The sequence below is a fragment of the Mollisia scopiformis genome (genome assembly GCF_001500285.1).
Source record: "Mollisia scopiformis unplaced genomic scaffold LY89scaffold_21, whole genome shotgun sequence".
Classification (NCBI taxonomy): domain Eukaryota; kingdom Fungi; phylum Ascomycota; class Leotiomycetes; order Helotiales; family Mollisiaceae; genus Mollisia; species Mollisia scopiformis.
The window spans coordinates 730076-742476 of NW_017263601.1; the positions used below are offsets into that span (position 1 = coordinate 730076).

Sequence of the window (12401 nt, forward strand, 5' to 3'; positions counted from 1 at the left end):
AACTTGGACATTTAATTGTAATAAGCAGCGGTTCATTCGCTACGCACAGCTCGGTTTAAGGTTTCGGGAAGCTGTGCTGTGGCACCGCTTTTTAGCCCCACCGGACAGGTTGATGTTGATCAATCTCGAAACCTGGGAGAAATTCATGATATGATCTGATCCATGCATGAATCTCAAGCACTAATCTACTCATTCTCTCCTTCTTGTATTCTCATCGAACGACGAACGCCTCTTTCAATCAATTCCAATTCACTGCATCAGTGGCGGTGTGTGATTCAGAGCTGCACACATTCAATTCGGTGACGCCCCTCCACCGCTTTTGTAGCGCTTCTACTCGAGACAGACAAATCGAGACAGCTCATCGCGTGCCAGCGCAAGGGTAGCACATTCACAATGGCAGAACACGCACATTCCTTACAAGCACGCTTTCTTCACAGTCTGCCCAAGACTTCCTCTTCCTCATCGATCGCGGATATGAGGGTCAACGATCCGCAGAAGCTTCGAGTCTTGGTGGCGGCAAATGGGTCCAAAGATGTAGCAAAAGCTCTCGCGCTTGTTGTACGATTGTCGAAGAACCCCAAGATTGAAACCCGAGCAATAGTAGACGAGGAATCATGGCCGGCTCACCGTCTGTCGCAGGAGACGCTTGCGTTGCAGAATAGAAGCTTCAGACCGAGTCAGGAGACAGACGAAGCGCAAAAGAGTATCGAACGTTCGCAGGTCGAGTTCTACAAGCAGCAGGCGTACGAGTTATGTGACTGGGCGGATATGCTGGTTCTGGCGCCCATTGATGCGGATACGTTTGCAAAGATGCTACATGGTATCACCGACTGCTTGCTTCTGGAAATACTGCGAGGATGGGACGTATCGAAGAAGATATTGCTGGTTCCGGGGATGACGACGGCCATGTGGGAGAATCCAATGACAAAGAAGCAGTTGAGCAAGGTGCGGAGGAAGTGGCAATGGGTTCGAGTTATGCAGCCTATTTTATGGCACTACGACGACAAAGGCCCCTCGAAAGTACTCATGGCTTGGGATGGGTTTAACGAATTGGTGGATGTGATCAAGAATCAGGCGGAGCTGATGTCAATTGGCCATGATGTGGATGTGGCAACTGCTGGAGCTGCGACAATGGCACGGCACAACATGCAGACGGATGCCCTGCTTCCTCCAGAACTGTGGACGTTGATATTTGAGCGAGTTGGAGATTGGGAAATTGCGAAAGCCCTTCATGTCTATACGAGCCTTCCTGTACCTCCTGAATGGCACGATCGACCGAATGAGACGAAGGATGAATTACAAACCTTTATGTGTTCTTTGGAATGGACAATCCTGACACAATCGACCGAGCATATCATCGAGAAGTTAAAAGGAGCACCCAAAAACATGAGGTTTCTTTCAAGTCTATGTGTAAAGTTGGTCATAAAGTTTTGTCTCATTGACATTCTGAACCACTTGGAAGTTAATTTCAAGGATGTTTTCTGGTCCTCCTTTGGGCAGAAACTCCTACCGACAAAAGCATCAGCTGTTTATGGGCGAACCGAAATTTTGGAGTGGTGGCGAACGTCTCCGACATTTCTCTCGAAAGACTACACTGCAGAAGCTATTGATGGAGCTTCTAAATCTGGCTTTGTCCATGTCCTCGATTGGTGGCGACGCTCTGGGCTACCGCTCAAGTACACCGAGTCCGCTCTGGAGCAAGCTTCTTCCAAAGGTCACATTGTAGTGCTAGAATGGTGGAAACAAGCCAGCTACGCCCACGGTGCCTCAACCTCCAACGACCGAGACGGAACTGCCACGCCTCCCGAAGTCCAACCTGCCCTCCGCCTTAAGCCAGGAAAATCTCTCCTGGCTGCTGCACAAAACAACCAGGCTCTCGTCCTCCGCTGGTGGGATAACTCCGGTATTCCAATCTCGTGCTCTGAATCCGTCGCCAAGATCGCTTCCGCTCACGGCCACGTCGAAGTCCTTGACGCCTGGCGCGAAATCAAGGGCGAGAAAATGCAATTCGATAGTAAAGTCCTCGTGGAGCCCACGAAGAACGGACACGTCAATGTCCTGGAATGGTGGAAGAATCTCAGCAGAGGCGTAGATGGGAGAGCGGGACCGAAGGTCGAATATAAGACTTGTGATATTGAGGAGGCGTTGGAGGATAGTATTGGGAGTGAGGGGACGGCGTTTGAGGTGAAGAGGTGGTGGGCGCAGAATGGGTTGAATTTGGGAGTCGGGGTTAGTGAGTGGACGAAGGTCAAGATTCTTTGAGCGGGCTTGCACGGGCTTGCAGGTTCAATGTGCTAGGATTCGGGATCATTCAGATTGGGTATTGCAATTTAGCGTGGCGTCCTGGAGCGTGAGTTATGAATAGGAGGTTCTGTGTAGTAACATGATGACCAAATTGAGAAACTTATATCAGATCCGTAAGGCCAACTCAAGTTGTGAACATTCATGAGTGGTGGCCGAGGCCGGGGCGGGGCGGGGCGGAAACCTCGATTCGCTAACCCGTTTCATTTTCATCCGATAATTTCGGAGGTCGTCCTTCCTCATCCTCTTCACACTCCAATCATCAAGCTCAAGCATTTCCACAGCTCTGAGCTCAACTTATGCTAACAATTAATGCTGCTCACGAGTCAATCTTTACGACCACCAGCAACACTATTCCGTACATGGCTGAAGACTTCTGGACCAGCGCAAGCTCTCCTGCTTTCAAGAAGCTAGGAACGATGCATCAACGCAATCACCACTCACTCAAGCGAGGCAATCTATCCCCTTCAACGGTCACATCACGCTTCCCTCGTCGGCTTTCGTTTTGGATAAATACCCCATACCACGGAACGAAATTTCTTTTGTCCGTTTATATATCCCGGAAGTCTGTCTCCGAGAATATATTAAAGTTGTCCGCCCCTCCTTTAAGATCGGTTGCTCCCGATTTCGCCTACCACTCCCCCTTGTCTATGCAATACCCCAGATCTTCCCCCAATCAGTGCTGCAAGTCGGAGTCACGGCATTGAATGCCATGTTTGCTGGCCAGGAACAGCGCATCCTTAGTCTTGTTTCTGGGGAATTGGATGGCTTGGGAGATCCTTGCTCCGTTTATTGCGAGTACATGCCTGGCCGAGGTAGCTCCTAGATGGTGGGGTACACTACCTACCATGCCATATTTCTCTGCTAGCAGGTAGTGATGATTGCGGCGGTCCTGCGGCCCGTGATTAATTGTGTAGGGTCATCTGCCAGCTCTTGTCACGAGAATATTAAGGACTGATGTCAATCTTCTTTACAGTAGCTAGCCACTATGTAGGCTCTGGCGTGTGGGTATGTATATAGCTACAGTCGTGCTTTGAGATCCTTTTCATTCACGTTGTCTATCTTTTCTCTATACTTTCTTGTACATATTTTCAAGATTTTCCTTTCCATCATGAAGACCACTTCTGCATTGTCTGTATTGTTTGCTGGCACTGTGTCTGCCCAGGGAGCCGCTTATGCTCAATGTGAGATGATTCCAACGTAGGAAGAGCATGCCGAACAAGAAGCTGATCCAATGTAGGCGGAGGCACTGGATGGACTGGCTCAACGTCGTGTGTTTCGGGTTACACATGTACATTTTCGAACTCTTATTACTCTCAATGCCTGCCTGGTACGGGATCAGGTGGCTCATCAGCCACTACACTTGCTACCTCCACAATTAAGGTCGTCTCTTCCACGAGTTCAGGAGTGGCATCGCCAACTAGCTCTTCCTCGGGCAAGGTCCAATTTGGTAAGATTTTCATGCCTATTGGAAAGACTCTCGCTTACCTCGTCTCTAGCTGGTGTGAACATCGCTGGGTTCGATTTCGGCTGTGGCACCGATGGAACTTGTGTAATTACAGGAACCAATGGCCCATATCCTGCCATCGGTGGCAGCTATCCTGACGGTCCTGGCCAGATGAGCCATTTTGTCAAAGACGATAATTTGAACCTTTTCCGCTTACCTGTTGGTTGGCAATTTCTGGTCAACGGCGTGCTTGGTGGAACTTTGAATCCTGCGAACTTGGCACAATACAACACTTTGGTTCAAGCTTGCTTGAGTACTGGTGCTTATTGTATTATTGATGTAAGTTCACAATGTCGTCCAAGACGATTTGATCCGATTGCTAACCGATACTTAGATCCACAACTGTAAGAGAAGCGAAGTGATCATTGATTAGCCACTAACTGTAGTTCATAGATGCACGATGGGATGGAGGTATCATCGGTCAAGGTGGACCAACAAACGACCAGTTTGCCAACTTATGGAGCCAACTCGCCACCTACTACGCTAGCGAATCCAAGATCCTCTTCGGCGTCATGAATGAACCTCACGACTGCAAGTTCCACCCCCTTTCCTTTCAAAACAACCACTAACACCCCTCAGTAACCATCACAACCTGGGCCACCTCCGTCCAAGCAGCCGTAACAGCCATCCGGCAAGCCGGCGCAACATCGCAAATGATCCTCCTCCCCGGTACCCAATACACCTCCGCAGGAGCATTCATCAACGACGGTTCCGCCGCCGCTCTGGTCGGCGTCACGAACCCGGACGGCTCAACCACCAACCTGATCTTCGACGTGCATAAGTATCTCGACTCGGACAACAGCGGCAGCGGCGCCGACTGCGTAACAAACAACATCGCCGACGCGTTCCAGCCGTTGGCCGATTGGCTGAATAGCGTGGGGAGACAGGCGTTGTTGTCTGAGACCGGGGGCCCGAATACGAGTAATTGTGCTACTTATTTGTGTCAGGAGATTGCGTTTTTGAAGTGAGTGTTCTTGACCTGGAGGAAGGAGATGGAGAGGAAGGGCTAATGATATATAGTGCGAATTCGAATGTGTATCTGGGCTATGTTGGGTGGGCGGCGGGGAGCTTCTCGGCCACGACGTATGCGTTGACGGAAACGCCCACGGAGAGTAATGGGGTTTGGACGGATCAGTCTTTGGTTAAGGCTTGTATTGCTAGGTGATGGGAGCTAGCTGGAGATATTGTCAGCTTATACGTAAAATGATTGTTGAATCAGACCTGGTCTCCGAAGCTTTGAAGGAAGATGAAAATACTTGTGCTTTGTGTCAAGACGAATTTGATGATGTAGGTCAAGATGTCTGAAGGTGAGAAGTCCTTGCCTTTGAGGTCTTGTTGCACATCGCGCGCTAGACAGATTTTCTTATCAGTAATTTGGCGCTAGTACCTTTTTCTTAACTTTTATACAAAAATCTTTTGTTGCACGTCGAGCGCTAGTACTTTTTTCTTACCAATAATTTGGAGCTAGTACCTTTTTCTTATCTCTTATACAAAAATCTTTTGTTGCATATCGAGCGCTAGTACTTTTTTCTTATCCGTAATTTGGCGCTAGTACCTTTTTCTTATCTCTGTATAGAAACATTTTGTACAGAGGCAGCATTCTTAAGCCTGATATGACAATGAAAGGAAAGTGTGCAACAGTTGTATTCATTTACACAACCACGACTATGGTATAATATGCATCTACTTAACAACCTCCGAGAACTTCACTGCCTCCAAGTACTCTTTCTTTATCCATCACAAACGAGTCTCATAGAGACTTCTGCAATACCCCTAACATGTTCCAGTCTGCTGCCACTCGTTCCCAAGTTCTTTTCGTATCCGTACACTTAATCTTCCCGATCCAAGAGTCTTTCCTTCAATCTCTTGATCTCCGCTTCGCCCGCATCCCGTTCCTCGCAAACAGCCTCATACTTTCCTCTCATCTCATCGTACATTCTTCTCATCTCATTATACATTCGCTCAAAACGTGCTGCGCGTGCCTCTGCGTTTTCAGAGCTTTCTTGGTCCACCGTAGACTTGCCGGACGATGACTTCTGCTTCTTGCTTGGGCTCGTTTCTGTTTCTGGTGAGGAGTCTTCTTCGGCGAGATTAAGGACCTTGGCAGAGGAAGAGGGGCTGGCAGGTCGTATCCTCTTGGCACCAATTACTTTATGTGCATCACCAGACTTGGTAATTGCATCGTCTGACTTGGATACGGCGTCGATCATCAAGCCAGACTCAAAAGCCGACCCCTCCAAACCCTCTTTGACATCAGCCACCTCATGCGTTTCTTTCAGGTTCGAGCCATTCTTAAGTTCGTTGCCCAAACTCTCTTGAATGCCATCGGTTCATATGCTGCCGTCATCAACTTGGCCCTTCACTTCCGGTTCAGGAGCATTGCCTGCTTTGACATATTTGTTTCTACACGGATCACCACGACAGAGAATCTCCCCATCAAAACAAGGTTTGTAGTGCTCAGGAGTAGAAGTCCAACCTGGAGGAGCAAGCAGTCTGCGTTCGACGATGTTGTAACCCCGGCTGTATCCCCATACATAGGAGTCTGGAAGAACGAAGAGCACTTGTCCAGGGCCTTGGTGAACTTCTGCACAGCGAATTCCCAAAGGTCCAAGTTGCGAAACATGGAGATCGAGCCACAGCGACACATGGCTGACAAACTGGGAACATGTGTATCGCCCAATTCTATCAGCAAAGAGCTCCTTGAAGTGCGTTTCAAAGAGCCTCTTGTGGGAAGGCCGAACGATATACCAAACCCTATCAGCTCCGCCATGATGGTAGTACGCTGTCATGAGACCTGCGATCGATATATGAGCCACGATAGGCGCAAAGGTTGTCGCTATATCTAATGTCTGGGGTGTTAGGTGGCTCTTCTTGTGCTGTTTGAGTCCTGCTATTAAACTCTGAAGGTGGTCGTCTCTGAACTTCATAGGGAATTTGGCGATCCTCAAGAGTTCTCGAACTCCGTGTTTTCCAGCTGTTGTCACTTGTTAGCCGGAAGTCTACATTCCAATAACTTAACGGTACGTGCCTGAAATGTCTGGAGCAGAGGAACCAAAAAGGTTCTCGCTAGTCAAGATCTTCGGCATCCCCGATTTTTCTCTAGTGTCATCGCTGAGGGTTTTGGCAATGCATTCGGCATTTTCAACCCAACAACGACCGTCATCGAGTTCCTTCGAAGCAATGGTGTATACACCAGGGTGCGCTGTCGATGCCTGACATTCATAAACTTTGAGTTCGCCATCTGCGGTTTTCGCCTCGAGTTCTGGCGTCGGAAGACTATGAGCGAGACTTTTTTGTTAACATCAGAGGTGACCACTTGTGCAAGAAGAACTGAGATATGGAAGCTTCAGAAGAGAGGGAGCAGGCAGGAGGGGATGGAAACCGAGTTGGTGCAGATTTGACGATTTACTCACGTAAGCCCAAGAACGTAGACTTTCTTGACCAAGACAAATCCTTCTACCTGGCCACCATGCACAATTCTTTCCAGGAATGCCTTGACGCTTTTGCTTCCATCCTCTCTGGTCATTTTGTTCATCAAGAATGGTGCTGCCTGGGTCGACTTTGAGGACGACATGTTCGGCGATGTATCGAAAGGTAGAAGCGTGTCGCTGGTGTTCAACTGTTGCGTGAATTTGGTACCGCGTTCTCGTAGCGAGTCTGGGTTAGAGGTTGAAGATATCCCGGCCTTCGATTCGCCCTTGAACGCGTAACGCGAGTTTTAGGACTTCGAAGGTGAGAGTGTAACGCTATGAGATTAAGTGGATCAGGTGCTATGGACCCCTATTTTTGCGGCCGCACAATGTAAACAAAGCGAGAGCTACCTCTTGAACCTTTCCTTCAGTGAAGACGTTTACTGGTCAACCTTCAAGTGACCTTGTCATTAGGTCCCTACTGAGATATACAGACGGCTGAATATTACCTGCTTGATCATAAATGTTGATTCTACTCTAGTACATGACTTTGTGATGCTACAAATAGACAAAATCTCATGAGCTCTAAAACCTCAAAGTTTCTCACTACAGAGTCGTTTATAGACTATTATGCAAGGGTTACAAGAGAGAACTTAAGAGAGACGTGTGATATACCGAAGGCAGTTTTATGTTGGAACTATGGGAGCTGAGGTTGGCAAGGCCGGAAACCCTGATGTAGCCTTGGATATCTAAAACTAGCGATCACAATCGCAAACAGAAGAACAAGCATCTTTATGTGCTGTTCTTTTTAGACAATCTGGATCCCCACCTGAAGAATTTTTTTGACAGTTATTCTATCATTAGATCAGATACTTGAATTGTGGCCAAGATCCAAAGTTGCCACTTACTGTATCCATCGTAACATGAGATCATATTCTCACGATATCAGTCAGTGTCATCTACCTAGGTACTTTTGGGCATAGTCTTTTACCAAAGCAAGGCTTAATATATTTTATTCGAGTGACTTCCATGTAGAAGAATGGCGCTAAAGTGCACCCGCTTCCTTACTACATGTATATCTAACAAGCCCATATGTATGTGTACACAGTGCAAGAGTCTCCAACATTACTAAAAGTTGGAGGGTCGTCATGGCTTGAGGCGGAGCTCGAGGCTGCCTACAGAACCCCTGACCCGCATAAGCGAGGGCGCGAATTCCGGGCAACTGCATGATACCAACAACGAATGAGATCCGAACAAGACACATGAGGCTTGAAACTTGAAGCGACAAAGATGCCGAGTACGGGCGATTCAGGAGAAGAAAATGCAAAAAAAAAGAGAGAAAAGGAAGACGAGGGAAGGAAGGGCATGACTTTATAATGGGTGACGGCCTCGGCCTCGCTTCGCCCACGTCTCTTGCATGATGTGTAACCTAACATGGAGCTAAACGCCCTCTCCGAAATTAGGCTCCCCTGTCATGCCCTGTTATATTCTGGGCGTTTGTTGGGTTGTGGATGTTACCCCTCATTGTGTTCATGTTTGTTGTGAAGTATTTGTTGGAATTTAAAGAAGGACAGATCTGTTTTAAGAAGATCTTGGAACTTTGGGATATCTTGCAGCAACCTGCACCTTAAGCTACAAGCAAGAAATCTCGACTCGTATACATAATGGCTCCCACCAAGCCTCTCAACGTTCGCTGGGCGAAATCTTTCCCAACAGCTCACTCATCTGCGGCGTTCTCGTACACTTGCACTTTTACCACCAGCAACAAAGTATGCAACAAAAAGTTCATTCGTCAATGCGATCTTCGGTATGTACCAACATCCATTTCTCACTTCCATCACTAACATCCGCCTAGCCGACACGAGAAGAACCACGGACGTGCGTTCAAATGCAGTCACTGTACTCGTGGTTTCCCGTCACCCAAAGACCGCGAGCGCCACTTCAACAGCAGACACAAGCTCACAATCAAGTATTTCTGTCCGTATGAGAAGTGTCGAGATTCAATGGGTCCCTTGAGCAACGGTGAGATTTTAGGTAGTGATGATTGGGGCAATGGCTTCAAGCGAAAAGATCATTGGCGAAAGCATCTTCAGGAAGAACATAGGCTGAGTCGAGAGACGGTAGGAGAGTTGCAGAAGAATGTTGCGATGCCGCCAACGGCTGTGTTGAGGGATGAAGTCTGGTTGGCCGTTCTACCGCCTTGTATCTCGAGGACGCATAGGTCTTCGGTTTCGAGTGAGGAGAGTAAGAGTGTTGTGAAAGAGGAGGTTAGGGAGCTAGTGCTGGAGTCTCAGGATGAATCGGATGAAATGGATGATTGTGAGGAGACTATTGTTGTGGATTCGCAACCGAATGGGGCTTGGGCTGAAGGTTATGCAGAGATTGTCGTTTGAGATGTGGATTGCTGAAAGATGCTCCGTCCTGGAATCAATTTATCCAATAGTGAAGCTAGGGAATGGAGAAGAATATCGAGATGTTTACTGGAAATGGCACGATGAAGCTACCAAAAGATTAAAAATATCAGGGTTAAAGCGTTGAGCAAGACGATTGATTCAATCTACAGTTTTAATTTCTTTGGTTTCTTCATTCAACAATTGTCTTGCACTCCTGGCATTTCCCTGATTTCTGTAGATTTCTGAATGCCTCTTTCAAGAGCAAGTAAACTGTCGCTTTTCAGGGTAAGTGATGCCTTTTGAAGTTCGCTTTAACACCTCTAAGGAAAATGACAAAAGCTTTAATTAGAACATTTTTATTCCACTTTATCTTGGTCTTCTGGATCTAATATAATATCTCTTGAATCTCCAATTACATTTCTCTCCATCCCAACACCACCGCCACCACCACCACTCCTTCAAAATGAGGAGTTTCCGGGTCCCAGATACCTTCCTCTACACACACCGCATGCTCAGCGAGTTCTTCCGCGGAACGCCCAGCTTTTCGCTGGACATGATATCAAACGAACTCCGCCTCCACATCACCCACTTCCTCACGCAAAACATTCCTCTCTACCCCTTCCCAAATGCCCAACACGGCAACCATCCACCAACACCCAGGGGAACAATCATTATCCCCCTATGCCAACACACCGCTCTGTTCCACCCGGGAAGTCCACACTGGGCCGCATACCAGCAACTCATCCCGGCCTTACGAAGCACTGTTACCTCACTCTCAACCTGGTTTTGTGCGGACCAACCCGATGTCTACGCGAGCGCGAAACGGTACTTGGTGAACTTGGGGAACGGTTCGAACATCATACCAGGCATGACGGGAGCCAATGATATGAACTGCTTCCTCACCATGCGACTTTCAGTCAACACCCGAAATGCACCAGCACGTCTCATGACAAGTCATGAAAGCCCTTGGACCGCCGTCACCTTCGTGGGGGACTATGTGGGCGGAAAAATCAAAAGTCCGTTGTTAGATGACATTGGCTTGATGGGTCGTGTGCTTGGAGTCCCTGATGATGTATTGTTTGTCGTGGATTGGATCCCGATTGGGCAAAGTGCTTTTACTGGGACGAGATATCAATTGGAGTTATTTGTGCCACCTGTTGGTGAGAAAGGAGAGGGCGTGGAGGAGCCATCGGCGGAGGAGAAGGGAAGGCCAAAGAGGGAGGATAAAGGAGATAGGTACGATGATGGAGAAGTTGGGGGAAGTAAAGCCCAGAGTGTGGTCCCTCCTTGGGTGGCACACGTCCTAGCCCACGGCGCAAAATGAGGGCAAGAGTCTTGAGTGGATGCCTCGAATAGGAAAGCCATCAAAATAAAATGCCAGTGTAGCCTGGTTGATTTAAAGCCAAATTATGCAGCAAACATAAAACGGCTGAATCATATCGCTGTAAAACTGAACAATAGATGGAATTCGAGTCACTTGAGGATCGTGTGATCACATGGGACAATTTTCATTGGGGGTCGAGTAGCGAAGAGGCCATCAATTCTTCATGGCTACCAGTGAAGCAGATCGGACTTATGTGCATTCGTCCTTGCATGCATATGCACAAAATTAACTGCACAGATATCACATGTTACAAATCATCGGTTCATCGGTGAAGGGAGCACCCAACGACAATGCAGCAACGGGAATCATGAGATCGGGCTTTGAATCCTTGGTCTCAGACCGGGTGCCCCCGAAGACAAAGGATTCAAGAGAACTGAACTTAATTTAGCGACTTGATGTCACATGAAGATTGCCCATTGAAACTCAAGCGGAAATGAAATGACAATGTTGCCAGCCTTCAATATCTGCTGATCTCTCTTCAAAGAATACTGGAAGCTTCGAATTTAAAGGCATAAGTGTTCATCATTAATTCTTATATGTAAGGTTTGACCTTGATGATCAAAGACCAGCAAATGCATGGCGTTCGGAAATAGGCAATTGTTGCATTGTTCTTTTGCAAAATGTCTTGGACGGAATGCCGATCCGAGATCGCAATGAAACTTGTTTAATGAGGCTCTCAGCGGCTTGCGTTTGTCGGCCCTTCCCGTAGATCTTGATAGCTCTTGTCTCAGCCAATACCGCTCGGTCGAGTGAGTGGGTACTAAACAGATTGATAACGGAGACAATGGCGGTCGCCAATGAGAAGAATTTTTGCTTCAAGACATGGAGGCGCTTCTGCAAGGAGATCTAAGACTAAGATTACAGATACTCACTCTTGAATGGAAGACTTGAATGGTTGGTCGTAAGATTACTCTGTACGGAAGGTCCAAGAGTGTTCAATGCAAGGCTGAATGGGAATAAGAAGAAAACATGTCTGGGTACATTGAGCAACACGTGATGATGCCACGTGTTGAATGTTAAACACAGGACATTCGTCTGGAGACCTTGCCAATCGAGAGCTGCGCAAGACCGTGTACTACATCGCGTCTGCCATAGCTATCTAGTACTTCGTGGTGTGTAATACAAGGTAGCTCAACGAAGATAACGGCGCTTCCTCAGCTCCTTCACCGAGGTAAAGGACTGTATGGACTCGATACAGAGCAGCGGATAGGCCCTCGAGAGAATGCTGTGATAAGGCTGCAATGAAACCTAACCCCTATAATTGACGTTGTGAACACTGTCTCTTCGCATCTTGGTGACACAGCTTACGAAGGTGCTGCTGAACCAAAGACATCGGCTTGCTTTTTCCTGATACTTTCTCAAGATCTCTCATAACACAAGACCTCTTCCTCTTTGTTCACGAACGT

General features: G+C 47.7%; 5 protein-coding genes across 5 annotated transcripts; 4 read left to right on the plus strand and 1 right to left on the minus strand.

Moving 5' to 3' along the window:
- The first annotated feature begins 144 nt into the window (after positions 1-144).
- On the plus strand, positions 145-2413 carry LY89DRAFT_652987 (phosphopentothenoylcysteine decarboxylase-like protein). The gene has a single exon (XM_018212227.1). It carries the CDS (start codon positions 394-396, stop codon positions 2260-2262), a length of 1869 nt encoding a protein of 622 aa, XP_018066867.1. The 5' UTR covers positions 145-393; the 3' UTR covers positions 2263-2413.
- Positions 2414-3155: 742 nt separating this feature from the next.
- LY89DRAFT_709683 (endo-1,4-beta-glucanase) lies at positions 3156-5019 on the plus strand. Its single transcript, XM_018217777.1, has 7 exons — positions 3156-3485; positions 3542-3751; positions 3801-4087; positions 4143-4152; positions 4202-4339; positions 4388-4772; positions 4829-5019. Exons 1-7 carry the CDS (start codon positions 3413-3415, stop codon positions 4971-4973), a joined length of 1248 nt encoding a protein of 415 aa, XP_018066868.1. The 5' UTR covers positions 3156-3412; the 3' UTR covers positions 4974-5019.
- A 970-nt stretch (positions 5020-5989) lies between these two features.
- LY89DRAFT_209263 (uncharacterized protein) lies at positions 5990-7246 on the minus strand. Its single transcript, XM_018205851.1, has 3 exons — positions 7222-7246; positions 6837-7084; positions 5990-6782 (listed from the first exon to the last, which is right to left on the minus strand). Exons 2-3 carry the CDS (start codon positions 6892-6894, stop codon positions 6139-6141), a joined length of 702 nt encoding a protein of 233 aa, XP_018066869.1. The 5' UTR covers positions 6895-7084; positions 7222-7246; the 3' UTR covers positions 5990-6138.
- A 1336-nt stretch (positions 7247-8582) lies between these two features.
- Positions 8583-9827, plus strand: LY89DRAFT_688190 (uncharacterized protein). Its single transcript, XM_018215655.1, has 2 exons — positions 8583-9025; positions 9074-9827. Exons 1-2 carry the CDS (start codon positions 8883-8885, stop codon positions 9609-9611), a joined length of 681 nt encoding a protein of 226 aa, XP_018066870.1. The 5' UTR covers positions 8583-8882; the 3' UTR covers positions 9612-9827.
- Positions 9828-9969: 142 nt separating this feature from the next.
- On the plus strand, positions 9970-11175 carry LY89DRAFT_722114 (uncharacterized protein). The gene has a single exon (XM_018218707.1). It carries the CDS (start codon positions 10075-10077, stop codon positions 10933-10935), a length of 861 nt encoding a protein of 286 aa, XP_018066871.1. The 5' UTR covers positions 9970-10074; the 3' UTR covers positions 10936-11175.
- Positions 11176-12401: the final 1226 nt, after the last annotated feature.

Bases quoted from the DNA above. Each gene is read 5' to 3' on its own strand.
- LY89DRAFT_652987 (XM_018212227.1), top strand. From the start codon at position 394: ATGGCAGAACACGCACATTCCTTACAAGCACGCTTTCTTCACAGTCTG.
- LY89DRAFT_709683 (XM_018217777.1), top strand. From the start codon at position 3,413: ATGAAGACCACTTCTGCATTGTCTGTATTGTTTGCTGGCACTGTGTCT. The intron at 3,752-3,800 runs GTAAGATTTTCA...CCTCGTCTCTAG, and splicing joins CTCGGGCAAGGTCCAATTTG to CTGGTGTGAACATCGCTGGG. The intron at 4,773-4,828 runs GTGAGTGTTCTT...AATGATATATAG, and splicing joins CAGGAGATTGCGTTTTTGAA to TGCGAATTCGAATGTGTATC.
- LY89DRAFT_209263 (XM_018205851.1), bottom strand. From the start codon at position 6,894: ATGCCGAAGATCTTGACTAGCGAGAACCTTTTTGGTTCCTCTGCTCCA. The intron at 6,783-6,836 runs GCACGTACCGTT...AAGTGACAACAG, and splicing joins CTCTGCTCCAGACATTTCAG to CTGGAAAACACGGAGTTCGA.
- LY89DRAFT_688190 (XM_018215655.1), top strand. From the start codon at position 8,883: ATGGCTCCCACCAAGCCTCTCAACGTTCGCTGGGCGAAATCTTTCCCA. The intron at 9,026-9,073 runs GTATGTACCAAC...ACATCCGCCTAG, and splicing joins ATTCGTCAATGCGATCTTCG to CCGACACGAGAAGAACCACG.
- LY89DRAFT_722114 (XM_018218707.1), top strand. From the start codon at position 10,075: ATGAGGAGTTTCCGGGTCCCAGATACCTTCCTCTACACACACCGCATG.